The sequence below is a fragment of the Stenella coeruleoalba genome (assembly GCF_951394435.1).
Source record: "Stenella coeruleoalba genome assembly, chromosome: 2".
NCBI classification, from domain to species: Eukaryota; Metazoa; Chordata; class Mammalia; order Artiodactyla; family Delphinidae; genus Stenella; species Stenella coeruleoalba.
Genome location: NC_137147.1, coordinates 147,379,849 through 147,394,230, shown reverse-complemented (window position 1 = coordinate 147,394,230; position 14,382 = coordinate 147,379,849). Strand labels below are relative to the sequence as shown.

Sequence of the window (14,382 nt, the reverse complement as noted above, 5' to 3'; positions counted from 1 at the left end):
CCAGTTTTCCCAACACCATTTATGGACAAGACTGTCCTTTCCCCATTGTACATTCTTGCCTTTGTCATAAATTAATTGACCATATATGTGTGGCTTTATTTCTGGGCTCTCTATTCTGTTCCACTGATCTATGTGTCTGTTTTTATGCCAATATTATCATGCTGTTTTGATTACTATATATTTGTAATATAGTCAGAAAGCAGGAAGTGTGATGTCTTCAGCTTTGTTCTTGCTTTAGCTATTCAAGGTGTTTTGTGGCTCACTTTGGTAAACAGAATGCGTAAAAGCAGAGGAAGAAAGTATCAGAGAATAAGAGTTGGGACATCCACGAGAGAATACTGTTGACAGTTTTCTAGCACAATGCTCTCTTGAACTAATGCTGCTAAATCTTTTGCTGTATGTTGCAAAGTTCTTATACCTCTTACAAGGTAGAATGCCTTGCCCCAAACCCCAAGCACGTTCTATCTACCTATGTACTAGAAAAATAAGATTCTATTATTACTACAGCATATAAAAAAATAGCTGGATGAATTTTCACCAAATTAGGGGGCAGTTTTAGAATGGATTGACAGAACCAATGTTGCAGATTCTTATGGAGAATTTGCACTTTCCCTTACCATGCATTGTTTTATTGATTCCAAATTTTATAACTATGCTACAAATAATTGCTTCTCCAGTTGAGTGAAAACACACACATACATTCCAATATATGTATGTATTTTACATATTTTACTATTAGTGATTCAATTATGACCCACTCAAAACTGACGATAACATACCTTAAGACACTGGGATTGATGTCAACCAAGAGATAAAATACTTTTTTCCCCCTTAACATCAGCTGAAGACAGATCACTATAAACAAACCAAACAATGACCAGTCAGGCATCAAACCCAAAGAAGCTATTCTTTGTCCACTATTTGGGTGTTAAAGTAGTACTCAGTAATACATTGAGACAGGACCAACTGTACGTTACCACACAAAGTCCAGATTTTACAGTTAGTTCTACTAATAGATGAATTAATGGTCTTTTTTTCTTCTTCCACATTAACAGGCAAGTAAGCTTATCACTGGAGTCTGCGGCCAGGTGGGAGAGCTTATACCAAAGTGGTGTAAGCTCTGGCCGTGTCTCTCCTGTAATTTCCAGTGAAGTCCAAGTGCTGCTGTGGGAAGATTAGAACACCTATATCACTATGCAGATGTTAGCCATGGGTATGCAAGTAATTAGAACTGAGAGGAGGAAATGTCAGGCTATGACTTCTGTACTCCTGCCCAGGCGAAAAGAGAGGTGTGTATGTGGTGGCTGTCTAAGTACAAGAATTGGTTTCAACTGGTGGAATGTGGTATAATCCTAGGGTTTACACCTAGGGACACTATAAACCCTAGGTATTCCACACCAGTTACCTGGATGAGTATGAGTGAGTACTGAGAGTGATGTAAGTTCTTCCTGTCCTTTGCTGTGTTTTCTCATGACTCCTTTGTTAAGAGCTCACAAGGGAAGAGCTCAATATGGGTTGTACTCAGATACAAGTGTGTTTAAGTTTTGAATGATGGATAGGATCTTGATTCTGAAAGGAAAGTCATGAGAAATGAAGGAAACAGCATAACCAAGACAAAAGAGAAATCTGACTTGTTTCTTTCTCAAATTTAATTGGAGCAGACTATGTGCTCATTGGTAGGGAAGGTCACAAAGAGAACACTGGAATAGACTCTGCAGAATGGGCTACAAGGATGAAAGTTAGTTTTAATTTAAGAATCAAGGACTACACTGACGTGCTGAGGTAATACTAGGAGCACGAAGGCATTAGTCCAATTAGTAGGTCGTGGCAGTCAACCATTTCCTGTAAGAAACTCATCATCTAGGTCATGTTACTTTTGTATGTTTGAAAGCATAATCTAGTGACATCATTTATAGGATCTAAAATCCCCCAAAGTATACACCTCCAGCCCTGTACTTTTCTTAAGATCGCAGTGACTGTTAATAACATGAAAAAAGTTTAAACCATAATTTACTCCTTAAGAAACAGAAATTTCTACAACCATTGTAAGTTTACTATCAATATAACCTGTCTCCTAACCATTATGTGGAACCTGCAAAATAAAAAGGTATTGATCTTGACCCACTGCAATTAAGAAAAATCCTAATTAGGAAACCTTTGGTAACTAAGCTTCTAAATCTGTAAAAAGGGTAACAAAGTTCTTCCAGGGCTGTTGTGAGGATTATCCAGAAGAATATATGTAACACAGCACTGATAATGAAGTTAGTGATGTTGGCCATTATCTTACATAGATCAGACCTGAGCACTGATTACTTAAAAATGATGAAACCTATTATATAACATGCTTCTACAACTAAAAAAATAGGGGGACGGTGTGCAATATAAAGGTCTTTTTTAGTACTTTAATAGGTTTATGAAAAGCTATTTTGCTGACGATTACTGCCAACTCCATTATCTCTCAGCAGAGTGAGAGTGAAAGGACGGCTTCACATTGAAAAGGGTTGAACTGGGAATGACCGCAGGATGGGGCTGTAAAAGCCTACTTCTACTAAATGATAAACATTCTCCCTCTGTGACATTTTAGAAATGCCACTTTCTTCATCATATATTCCTAGATTGACAAAGGAAACTGTTTCCTTCAAGTACACAAAGATATGGGATACATTTAATAGGACTTTTTTTTTTTTTTTTTTTTTCAGTACGTGGGCCTCTCACTGTTGCGGCCTCTCCCATTGCGAAGCACAGGCTCCGGAAGCGCAGGCTCAGCGGCCATGGCTCACGGGCCCAGCCGCTCCGCAGCATGTGGGATCTGTTCAGACTGGGGCATGAACCCGTGTCCCCTGCATCGGCAGGTGGACTCTCAACCACTGCGCCACCAGGGAAGCCCTTAATAGGACTTTTTATTGAAAGTCTAATAACTGGTAAGATGTAGAATATTCTAAAAATGAAACCTGACTCATATGGACAATTTAAGAAATAATTTACATGTAAAGACTACATGTTGTTGTTTAATTTTTCCTAGTTGAGTTCTACTTAGATTTTTCACACCAATAATTACCCTTGGTTTTGTACTTAAAAAAAAATTTTTGTAAGGAAAGTTCTAGTCTGGAATTTTGGTCTTGCCCCTGCTAATGCTTTCATCAGTTAAACTAACAAACAATTGATAAAAACTAACTTTACTGAAATGAATGCATTTTCTAATTTCCTTTGCAAGGAACACAGTGCTCTGTCAAAATGCTTATCTAATATCTCCATATTGCTCAGTAGCTCTAGCAGTTATTACTCACATTGAGTTTTAAAATGAATTTATTAAAGAATGGTCTTAGGAAGGCCACAATGTTTGATTTGTCATTAAAAAAAAGTTCTGTTTCTTCATGCTGTATAATAAGGTAATGTAACAAGGTACAGAATTATAAGCTTCTTTCTACTGGAATTCTCTGATAGTACGGCACAGTGTAGTCATTTCTGCAATGCTAGAATAAATTAAAAAAAAAGTCTCTTCTATGCTTCTCTTCAAAAAGCGATGAACAATAACAGGATGGCATTAAAAAGCCATTTTTTTCCTATTCATTCTGTAGTATTGGAGCCAGTATCTAGGAAACAGAGGAGAGACACAGTAAATTCAAGCAGCAACTTAAATTTAAATATGTTGAGAAAAATCTTTCTTTCAAAAGTAAAACAGGAAGTAATGGTGGTGAAGAAGGGGAGACAAGGGTGGAAAAGAAAAGCTGACCACAGTAATATCTTGTGCACGTAAATGTCTTTTTACCTCTGCCTTAAAAGGCAAGTTAACGCTTAGTCTCCACATTTATGTTAAGAGAAATCAAGTTATACTACATTTGGTTCATACAGCTGCTATACTTTTTTTCCAGTCCTCTACTGTCCACAAATTTAAGACCACAAAGGACTATAACATAGAACAGAATAGTTTTAATTCCTGGCGAGAAAAAGACCAAAATTCTAGCCACTATCAATCACTTTCTCTGCTTCTCTATTTGGAATTGAACTTTACTTCAGAAAGCTGACTTTTAGAAGAAATGGGCTTATTTCGCAGTAGTACTGCATTTATCTGGTTACTAAGGAATGGTATTAATTATTACTTAAGCTTCTACCTCTAAATGCACAACTATTTATACTTTAATGATTGATTGTATTTTCTGCTGACACGAGTGCATGGAACACAATCTAAGCTTTTCTTGAATACGCAACAATCGTTTCTTTGAAGAACAATGACTGTACTGTGCTGTAAGTGGGGCAAGTTCCTCAGAAGCCACTGCAGTAGGTAAGGCTGATTTGTACTTTATATACACTGAGGTGTGAAAAAACAGACAATCTTATATCTTTAAGAAGCAAGAGAAATACACTCTAAAGACTACCTCTAAGTAAAATACATATGTTTACATGGACTCTTTGATATTATTAAGCTTGCTGAGGGGGGCCTTCACTGACTTTTTGGTTCTTAGCTGTTTCAAATGATTGATCGATTGACACTCTACTAGTCTACATCTGTGCTGTCCAATGTGGTAGCTACTGGCTAACCACATGTGGCTATTTAAAGTTAAGAAAATTAAATAAAAATTAAAACATTAAATTTCTCACTTGCCCTAACCCATTTCAAGTGCTTAACAGTCAGATGTGGCTATTGGAGAGTACAGACAGGAAACATTTCCATCAGCATGCAAGTTTTATGAACAGTACTGATCCATATCATTATTAACTCATTTTGATAGTGGTCTAGAAATTATACATTAATGCTTAAATTCTATAGTCTAGTAAAAATCTGAAAACCTAAGGGTTATAAGGGTACTATTAGCCTAAATTATAAGAAAGACATGAAAAAAAGTATACATTATCTGACATACAGAAATGTTATCTGTGATCCAGGAACTATAAAATTATAAACATAGATTTTTTTGTTGTTGTTACAGCAAAGAACAAGCTATTTGGTAATTATATAAAAAAGTCATCTTAAAGTTCTTAGAATGATTATCCCTAGTTAACCTTCCGAAATGAAATGTATGAGCCACTGTAACATTGCTAGTTTCAGAGACTCTGACATCTGGAAGATATGATTTCTTTAAAAAGGGATAACGGTATATAGTTCTAGGCAGCTATCAAAAATCAGGTTTAAGAGAACAGTTAATGACTTATGTGTAAAAAATGATATATTTGCAAATGAGTACGTGCATACATAATTACTGTAAAGATATGTATAAATAAAGACTAGAAGGTTACACATTAAAATATTAAGTGATATGTTATCTCCAGATGACGTTACAAATGATGTTTTTCTTCTGTGTGGTTTTCTGTCTTTATAGCTTTTCAGTGATAGGGCATTTCTTTGAAACCCAAAACATAAAAACAAAAAAACCTAACCTACAACCTGAGAAACGGAGGGTCCTGCTTTCTACATTTCTCTTTCTCTTGCTTTTCAAAATTCCCCTTCTTGGAAAGTGACAGTATTCTCTATTTAATTTCAGGAATAGCTGCTTTAAACACAAATTGTTCAGATTACAAAGTAAAAGTAAGTATAATTTATATATTTAAAATTCAATTAGTAAAAAGAAAATAATCATGGAACAGAAAGCAGAGATGTATAGTTTTTGAAACATTTAAGGACCTGAAGAAGTTCTTAGGTCTGCTGTAAAAATATCTGCATGTAACAGATCAGAGGACTAGATATTTACCATTATGACTGATAAGGCTCTTATGGTTATTTAAAGTCTTTTAAATAATCATTTTTAAAATGTATAGGTCTCCAACAAAACAGAAACCATAGGATAAAACTGTTGAAATTAAACACTTCCTTAAAGAAAAAGAAAAGCTTTAGAAACACTTCAACTGAAATAGGGAAGAAAAGCTTATTAATATGTTTCCCCCCCCCCCCCACCGACCCTGCACACAAAGTCAAGCTGTGGAAGTAGTCTATGTGTCATATGAAATGTTTATACCTAAAGTTAGTAAGAGGACTATGTGAGATCTGGAATCCAGAATCTAGCTGAGAAAGAAGCCTGGTCTCTCTATCTGGGAGTGGATCACTGGCCATTTTCTCCCTAAATGTCAGATGAAAGTTTTCTAAAGACTCATGAAAACAAGATTTCAAGTAGCTTTGCTTTCACAGTAATTAGGGCAAACACTTACTTTTACCATCACAGGCTACAATTTTCACTTTATCCACTTTAATAAGTTCTGTCACCTCTCTGAATTCAACATCATTCAATACAAAAGTCCACACATTATCGCAGAATCTGTATGTATTTAGAGAGCCCTTTAAAACAAAACATTTAGACAAACCATGAAAAGTCATTTTTTCCCCCTCACATTTTTCTCCAGACAATTTAAGAAAACCTAGCTACAAGTACATAATTCTCAAAATAGGATGAAAATTAAGGAAAATCTTAAGCAAGCAATCTTAAGTGTTAATCACTTAAAGAAAAAAATTGTAGATAAATTTGCTAAGGGAAGAGTTAAAAAATATTTTAGTTAGCAGACTACTTTCAGCACTGGAAAAGCCTGCAAATTACTTACCTGAAATCTTAAGAAAAATTGAATGGAAATCTGAATCTGTATTTCTACTGCCCTCATGTGGCTAAATTATGAAAATGCATTTGAATTTTTTTATATAAATACTTAAAAAAAATACTTTTTAAAAGCAACCGATTTTACTGTGTATGTTGATTCTCTGAATTTGTACAAAAGCAGGGAATTCCTAGAAACATTCATTTTCATCCTGTGACTTATAGCTCAGATGAATTACTGTATTAGCCACTAAAATTACATTATTGTCCTCTGCAACTCACATTCTTATAATTAATATCTATTCCTCCTAAAAAAATTTTATCTGAACATTAAAAGGAACTTTTTGCAAGGGTGGACACCAACAGAATATAATCAAAACCTGAGAGAGATATACATGCACAAGTATTTACATATGAAATTTAGTATTCAATGAGACATTTATATGCCTTCAGAAAAAAAAATTCAGCACAAAACTGTTCCCTGCAGTGTTACTTGTAATATCAAAAACTGAGTTCTCATTAATGGCTTAAGTTAGAATGATTATGGGAATTTGAATAATTACTATTTGTTAGACTATACTAGGCACTGAGAATACAACGGTAAGCAATACACATATGATCCCTGTCACCCAAGAAGGTTAGCAGGGGAGATCACTAAAACAAGTAAATACATAGTGTAACAGTGCTATGAAAGATTGTCACTGGGTACAATGGGAGTACGGTAGAGGCAGCCAAGTAGGACAGAGAAAGCTTGAGTCCCAAAGAATGAAAAAGAGTCAACGGAAAGGTGGGACAGCAGAAAGGAAGACAAACACTTGGAATGGGATAGTAAGTTCCTGAAAGGAGAATATGACAGGAGGTCCTAAGGTGAAAGAGATCATGGAGAACCTTGGGAAAGCTTTTCCCTATTGTGAGGGCATTAGGACGTCAATGAAGGATTTCAAGCAGAGGAGTAACATGATGAGATTTGCATTTTTGGTGATAACATGAACAAACTAGAGGGGAGTCTGACTGAAGGAAGGAGAGACACTAAGAAGCCGATAGCTTTTAGCTGGCTGAATCAGACAGGTGAAAGTGGCTGGGCGATAACAGAGGCAACGGGGGTCCCGGGAAGTGGAGAGATTTTAAAAGGTAGATCTGTCAACGCTTGCTAACCAACTGGATACGGTAGGGTGGGCAACAGAGAAATCTTTGATATTCCCAAGTTTCTGGCTTGTGTAACAACGCATTCATAGAAAAAACTGGTTTGGGAGGAAAGTTAAATTTGAGTTTCAGCTACATCTTACCATATCCAATAAGCAGCTGGAGTGTAGAAGCAAGCATGGGAGCATATCAATTTTAAAGCCAAGGACTGGATGAGATCATTCAAGGAGAATATGTGGAGCCCTAGATAACCCTTAAGGAAAACCAGCAATTAAGTGATACAAAGTAGCCTGAGAAGAGGTGCCAGAGAATAGAAGAAAAAAGCCAAAATAGTAAGATTTCAAGGGAAGTATGTGTTTCAAAAGAGACTAATCAATAGTATCACTAATTATGCATTAGATTTAGCAATAAATAACTTGGCAAGAGAAGTTTCAGTGGAGAGGTGGGAGTAATGCATAGAAAATCACTCAGGACATATTAAAAAGATGCAGTTGTAAATGTAAAAAAAAAATTTTTTTTTAATTAGATCTCTTCCTTGAGTATAGTTTGAGCCGTTGGAAGGCTGAACAACCAAATGCCAACCTCAATGTTCATTTCTGGCTTGTGTATAATCAGAGATCTTATAAGTGTGTGGGTTACTGTCATATCCAGTTAGTGGCAGATATGTCAATGACTTGAACCAGGCAAGTCACTGCTATTTATGATTAGCATGTGAACATTCAACTATGCTGAAATTCTGTTCTTTATATTAAAAATTTCCTTCTATATGATAGATAACATGTGGCTAAACTGTATCTTTAATGCACCACTAATAAATACATATATTTTTTACATATATCTACTGAATAACACTTTTTTACAGTTAATTTACCTTTAGCTAAGGACATCCAAACTAGAAACCTACAATAATACAACTAGAAGACCACTCAGGCCTTGTGAACCCTACGACTCTGATAAGTAGTCAAACAAATTTTCTACATGGGCAAGTACGTATCAACATGGATCAATTTAGAATTAAAGGATCAGGTTCTGAATGACAAAGTAGGCACATTTGTATGTATGGTTGTACAAAAAGGAAGCTTTGCCAGCATTATTACTGTTAAAAATTCAAGAATCCACTGATAAAATTTTATAAAGCCACGTTTTACTCCAGATAATTGTTAGGCATGTGAAAATCATGTGACTTATTTATATGAACATAAAATACATGCAGATTTTACCCCGTCACTAAAATAAGTCAAACGGGGCCTGTCTTCTTTTGCCCTGTATACCCAATATCCAGAACAATGCCTCGTATTTAATAGGCATTGAAATGTTCGTTGAATAAATGATAAATTTTTCTTTTGTGCTTTTCATCACAAACTAAAACCAAAAACCCCAAACACTGATGTTCTCTTAAATGCAAATTAACATCTATATTCTTTTCATTTGTTGATTTTCATATCTTGTAATCTGAATTTACCATCGAATTGAGAAAGACAGTTTTGTTCAGTTTGGGATTACTGTTCAAAGTACAAATGATTCAAATGAGACCAAGCTACCAGAAGAGACCATTATCTGCCAACAGGTCAGGTCTTTATAAGCCATGTTATCTAAGAGTAGGTGGGCGGCAACGTGAAGTTTCTAGAAATAACTCTGAACTTCCCTGGTCAGAGTTTAAAAAACATAACTGATCCTTAGAGATTACTCTCACTTACCTTCAATCCTGCAGATAATGTTTCAGACATTTGAAATCTCAGTAACTCTTCAGGGAAGGTAGCCAAACATACATAGGCTGATTTGTGAAAAACAATGGAATAAGAATCTAAAAACAACTCTGTATCTAACATTAAGTGGATGAACTTAATATACAGATTTAAACATCAAGCAGGATTTAGTTGTTATCAAACAAGGTCCAAAGTTTGATTAAGCGATCTCTTTTTATGATTAATAAATATGTAGGTGTCCTAAAAAGCACTATTGTAACAACCATGGTGCAGCTTCTAGATTTAAGAAAATATCCTTACCCTGAAATTGACTCGGTTCCTGACCCTCTGTGCCAACGCTGAATTTATAGCCTTATCAAACTGAAGTAGAACTTGAAGGGCAAGCTGGGGGGTAATCTGTTGAGACTGAGAAAAAATAAAGGTCATGAATCTTCTTAGAGAAGAATATTAAAGAAAAAATAAAACAAAAATACATGAATTATAGGGCTTCCCTGGTGGCACAGTGGTTGAGAATCTGCCTGCCAATGCAGGGGACACGGGTTCGAGCCCTGGTCTGGGAAGATTCCGAGCCCTGTCTGGGAAGATCCCACATGCCGCAGAGCAACTAAGCCCGTGAGCCACAACTACTGAGCCTGCGCGTCTGGAGCTTCTGCTCCACAACAAGAGAGGCCGCGACAGTGAGAGGCCCGCACACCGTGATGAAGAGCGGCCCCTGCTCGCCACAACTAGAGAAAGCCCTCGCATAGAAACGAAGACCCAACACACCCAAAAACAAAATAAAATTTTTTAAAAAGCTAAAAAAACAAAAAATCATGAATTATCATCTAAAATTTAACTGAGGTTGACCAGAGCCTCTAAACTAGAATCCCTTATTCTTTTTGCCATAACTGACAACTAAGAAGCAAAGGCTGACAATATTTTCTTGCATTATCTTGACACAAACATAATTTTGAAAAGAAAACATGCAGTGATGTTACAACACCAGGACAAAACTTTGTCTACCACTCCTTCACAGTATCTGGAAAGAAGTGTTCGATAAATTGAAGGAACCAAGTTTCTTTTTTTTTTTTTTTTTTTCCAAGTTTCTTTTAAATAAAAAACTTGGGACCAATAATACGTTAAAAAAAAAAAAAGTCTAATCTTATCAAAGCTCAAAATATATGAAAATAAATGGAAAAATGTAATATGTTCTTGGATGAGAGGTTTACATAAAAAGGTTAATTTTCCTAAAATTAAAATATAAATTCAAAATTCTAATTTAAATCTCAAGACTTGTATTAACTTATCCAAAGTTATCTTAAAGCTATGTAGACTATGCCATTCTCATAAGTATGAGAACAAGAATTATTATAGATCCATCTAAATAAAAATGTTGATTTTTTACTCCCTCACCTGTATAAGCTCATCGAGGCTCTCCTGAAGACTGTTTCCCAAAGTGGTATTTCTGTACAACTGATATGCCATGGCTTAGGAGGGAGAAATTCTTTTGCTTATTCAGGCTTGCATTGATATCCTAAAAATTTAATATGAAAGTATTAAAAAAATTATAAATTACATATGTAACATAGTCTACTTCATATTTTCTAATATATACTATTAGCATACTATATAATAACTGAGGAATTGCAAGGAATAGTTAAAAATAGTTTTTCTATATACTTTTTCTATTATTTCGACGTAGGCATTTATACTCCTTTGTACAAAGTACAGATATATATATTAAAATGTACATCTTTACCATTTCTTTCAAATATCTACCTTTTGACCTAGTCTAGAATTTACCATGTACCATTCTTTTCTACTTACTGTCAAGTCACTGATCCAGACAATCTTCAGCTCACATTTGAATGCCTTCCCCTTCATTTTCCTGTTCTCTTAAAATTCAGTATTTAGAGTGCCTACCCAGAAGATAGCACTGTGACAGGTACCATGGAGAGGAAGATAAAGATACACTTCTGACCCTAAAAAATTTATACTTTAGAAAACGTAACAGACACATAAAAAAGTTAGAGAATAAGAACTGTGATAGAGATTATATACAGTTATTATGGAGGCTGCCTGTGGACTGAATGAGTTGGCTCACAAAAGCTTCCTGATTCTTCAAGCTAGACTTTAGCCAAGCAAAGGAGGAAAGTCATCTTAGGCTGAAAAAATAAATAGAATGAGTAAAGCCATAGAAGGATGAAATAATACAGTCTGTAGACAGAACTATAAATTGTTCCATATTAGGGTATAGGTATGAATAGGAAGTGGTAGGAGATGAGGCTGAAAAAGATGACATGGATGGATTTGTCAGGAGAGGTGCCAGGATTTTATAATGCAGGTAATGGGGAGCCCCTGAAGCTTTCTAGACAGGAAAGGTCAGACAGATGGGCAGCAATGTAAACAATGTACTCAAGTGCAAGATTAGAAAGAGATGAGGGCTCGAAGAAGGTGCCAGTAGCACATATTCAGCAAATACTGAGCTTTACTACATGTCACGTATTAGATACCTGACCTCATGGCACTTTCAGTTTGAAGATGGACAGAAGGAGACAGGTGTATTCAGGAGTAAACATCAGGGAAAACTCAGCAAAAATAATAGTTATCAGTCTTCACATTACACACCTAGTGAGCATTTGATACACTTGATCATGTCTGCCTTCTTGAAGTCTTTTCCTTGGCTTCTGGGACCCCACACTCAGTGTTCTCCTCCCACCTCACTGGATAGTACTGTTTCTTGTTTCCTTCTGTTGGTTGCTCCTCAGCAATCTAACTTCTAACTAACTACTTGAGTGCCCCAAAGCTTCTCATGTCTTCTCTATATGCTTTACTCCCTTAGTTACCTCATCTAGGCTTATGGCTTTTAAAATATGTTCTATTTATCTGCTGATGATGTGCAAACTTACATTGCCACTCCTGACCTTTTATATGCCCGTGTTGCCATGTATAAAACTGCCTGCTTGACACACTGGATGGAAACATAAAGTGGTAGATCAAATTAAATTTGTTACAAACCAAATTCTGAATACTCCTCCAAACCTTTTCTGCCCTCGGTTTGTCCACCTCAATTAACAGTAAATCTAGTCTTCCAGTAAGACAGCCCCAAAACCTTATAAGTCAAATTTTCTCTCACCCTGCATGCAATCTGTCAGCCAATCCTTTCAGTTCTTCCTTCTGAATATAACCAGAATCCAACAACTTTGACCATCACCACTGCTAGCACTAACTAAGTCACCATCAACCTGTCACTAAGATTTATGGTGATAGCCAAGTAAGGCGTATCCTTCTTTCTACCCTTGTCTATCCCACCCCTGCCCCCAGAGAAGCCACGCTGAGCCTTTTAAAACACAAATAAAATCACATCACTCATCTGTTCAAAACCTCCCAAGGCAGCATCCTATCTCAGAGTAAAAACCAAGGTCCTCCTAATGGTTTATGAGGCCTGCATGATCTGGGCCCCCCTCCCACCACTACCTCTCTGAACTTGACTTCTTCCACCTACTCCCTCATTCACTCTGCTTCAGCCATACTAGTCCCTTGCTCCAATATGGCAAGATGTTCTTGCTTTAGGGCCTTTGCACTGGCTGTTCTTGCTGTTTCAAATGTACTGCGCAGACACCTGCAGGGTTTACCTCTCATCCGATTCAGATCTCTTCTCAGATGTCACTTCATCAGAAGTGACTTTTGTGACCAACCTATAAGAAAGAACTACCTCCCTTCCCCTTTACACTGCTTTATTTTCATTTATATCACTAATCGAAGCTGACATATATATGCTTATTCTATTTCCATCCACTAAAACAGACGTTCCCTCAAGATAGGACTTTTGCTCAGTTATATATTTACCATCTAGAACAATGCCTAGTATGAATTCAATAAGTATTTGTTAGTGAATAAATAACCTGGTGATATGTCAAAATGCGAATATCAAACTGTGTTGCACTTAGATACATTTAGAATAGGTTTTCTACTTTACTGAGGAAAGTGAAGCAATGAAAACTTCAACTCTCAAAACTACATCTAACCACCTACCAATATCTACACCCACATACTCTGCCTGTCACTATAGTCAAACTATCCATGCTGTTACCTAAATACAATCCTTCTAACTGTGGATCTGGTCCTATCCCCCCTGTTACAGACAGGGTATTTTTCCAACAATTCAATTATTCCTTCTATCCCTATCAAATTTCCCATCTCTACAGATCCTTCCCATCAGCAAACAAACAGGCAGCACTTCTCCCATCTTAAAAAAAATAGTCTCAACTCGCTTCTCTGGCCAGCTACACTCTATTTCTCTATTCCTCTTTGCAGCAAAAACTCCTGAGTTGTCTGTACTCACTGTCTCTCTTTCCTTTTCTCACATTTTCTCTTAAACTCACTCCTTATACATTTGCCTCAAGCACTCAAATGAAACATGGTGAAAGTCACCGGTGGCAATGCTAAAACTAATAATCCTCAATTCTTAGTTCTCACCAGACTTAATCATTTGACATGGCTGATTACTCCCTCCTCTTTGATAAAGGATCTTGGCTTAGCTTCTGGGACAGTACACTTTTTGGGTTGTTCTCTTAAACGCACTGGTTCATCCTTCTCAATATTGTTTGTTGGTTGAGGCTCTTCTCCCTTAACTCTTAATGTCACAAGACACCGCTTTGGTTCTCTGCTTTCCGTCTACACTTGTTCCTTGGTGATATTGCTTTGTGTCATGGTTTTACATACCATTGCTGATGATTCCCAAATTCATATACTAGAACCGACCTTGCCCTGAACTCTCACTCCTGGATCCAACTGCCTACTCAACATCTCTATGTGCTGTCCTTCCCATCTCCGCTGATGTAACTCCATACCTCTATGGGCTTAGGCAAAAACCTTCGAAGTTATTCCCGACCACCCCTCCCTACCCCCAGCCTGGCCATCTTACCTCCACATCCAATCCCTAGCATAACCTGTAAACTCTACCTTCAATATGGATTCAGAATCCAACCATTCCTCACCATGTCCATTGTTATCACCCTGGTATGTGCCACCAT

At 36.5% G+C, this 14,382-nt stretch overlaps 1 protein-coding gene across 1 annotated transcript in view; it reads right to left on the bottom strand.

Moving 5' to 3' along the window:
- Window positions 1-603: 603 nt before the first annotated feature.
- Window positions 604-14,382, bottom strand: part of GTF2A2 (general transcription factor IIA subunit 2) — a 32,931-nt gene continuing 19,152 nt past the window's right edge. The window contains exons 2-5 of the mRNA XM_079913055.1: window positions 10,760-10,880; window positions 9,668-9,772; window positions 6,142-6,268; window positions 604-3,593 (exon numbers count right to left, since the gene is read on the bottom strand). Coding sequence (XP_079769181.1) covers window positions 3,568-3,593; window positions 6,142-6,268; window positions 9,668-9,772; window positions 10,760-10,831 — 330 coding nt within the window. The 5' untranslated portion in view covers window positions 10,832-10,880 and the 3' untranslated portion in view covers window positions 604-3,567. The remainder of the gene's footprint in view (window positions 3,594-6,141; window positions 6,269-9,667; window positions 9,773-10,759; window positions 10,881-14,382) is intronic.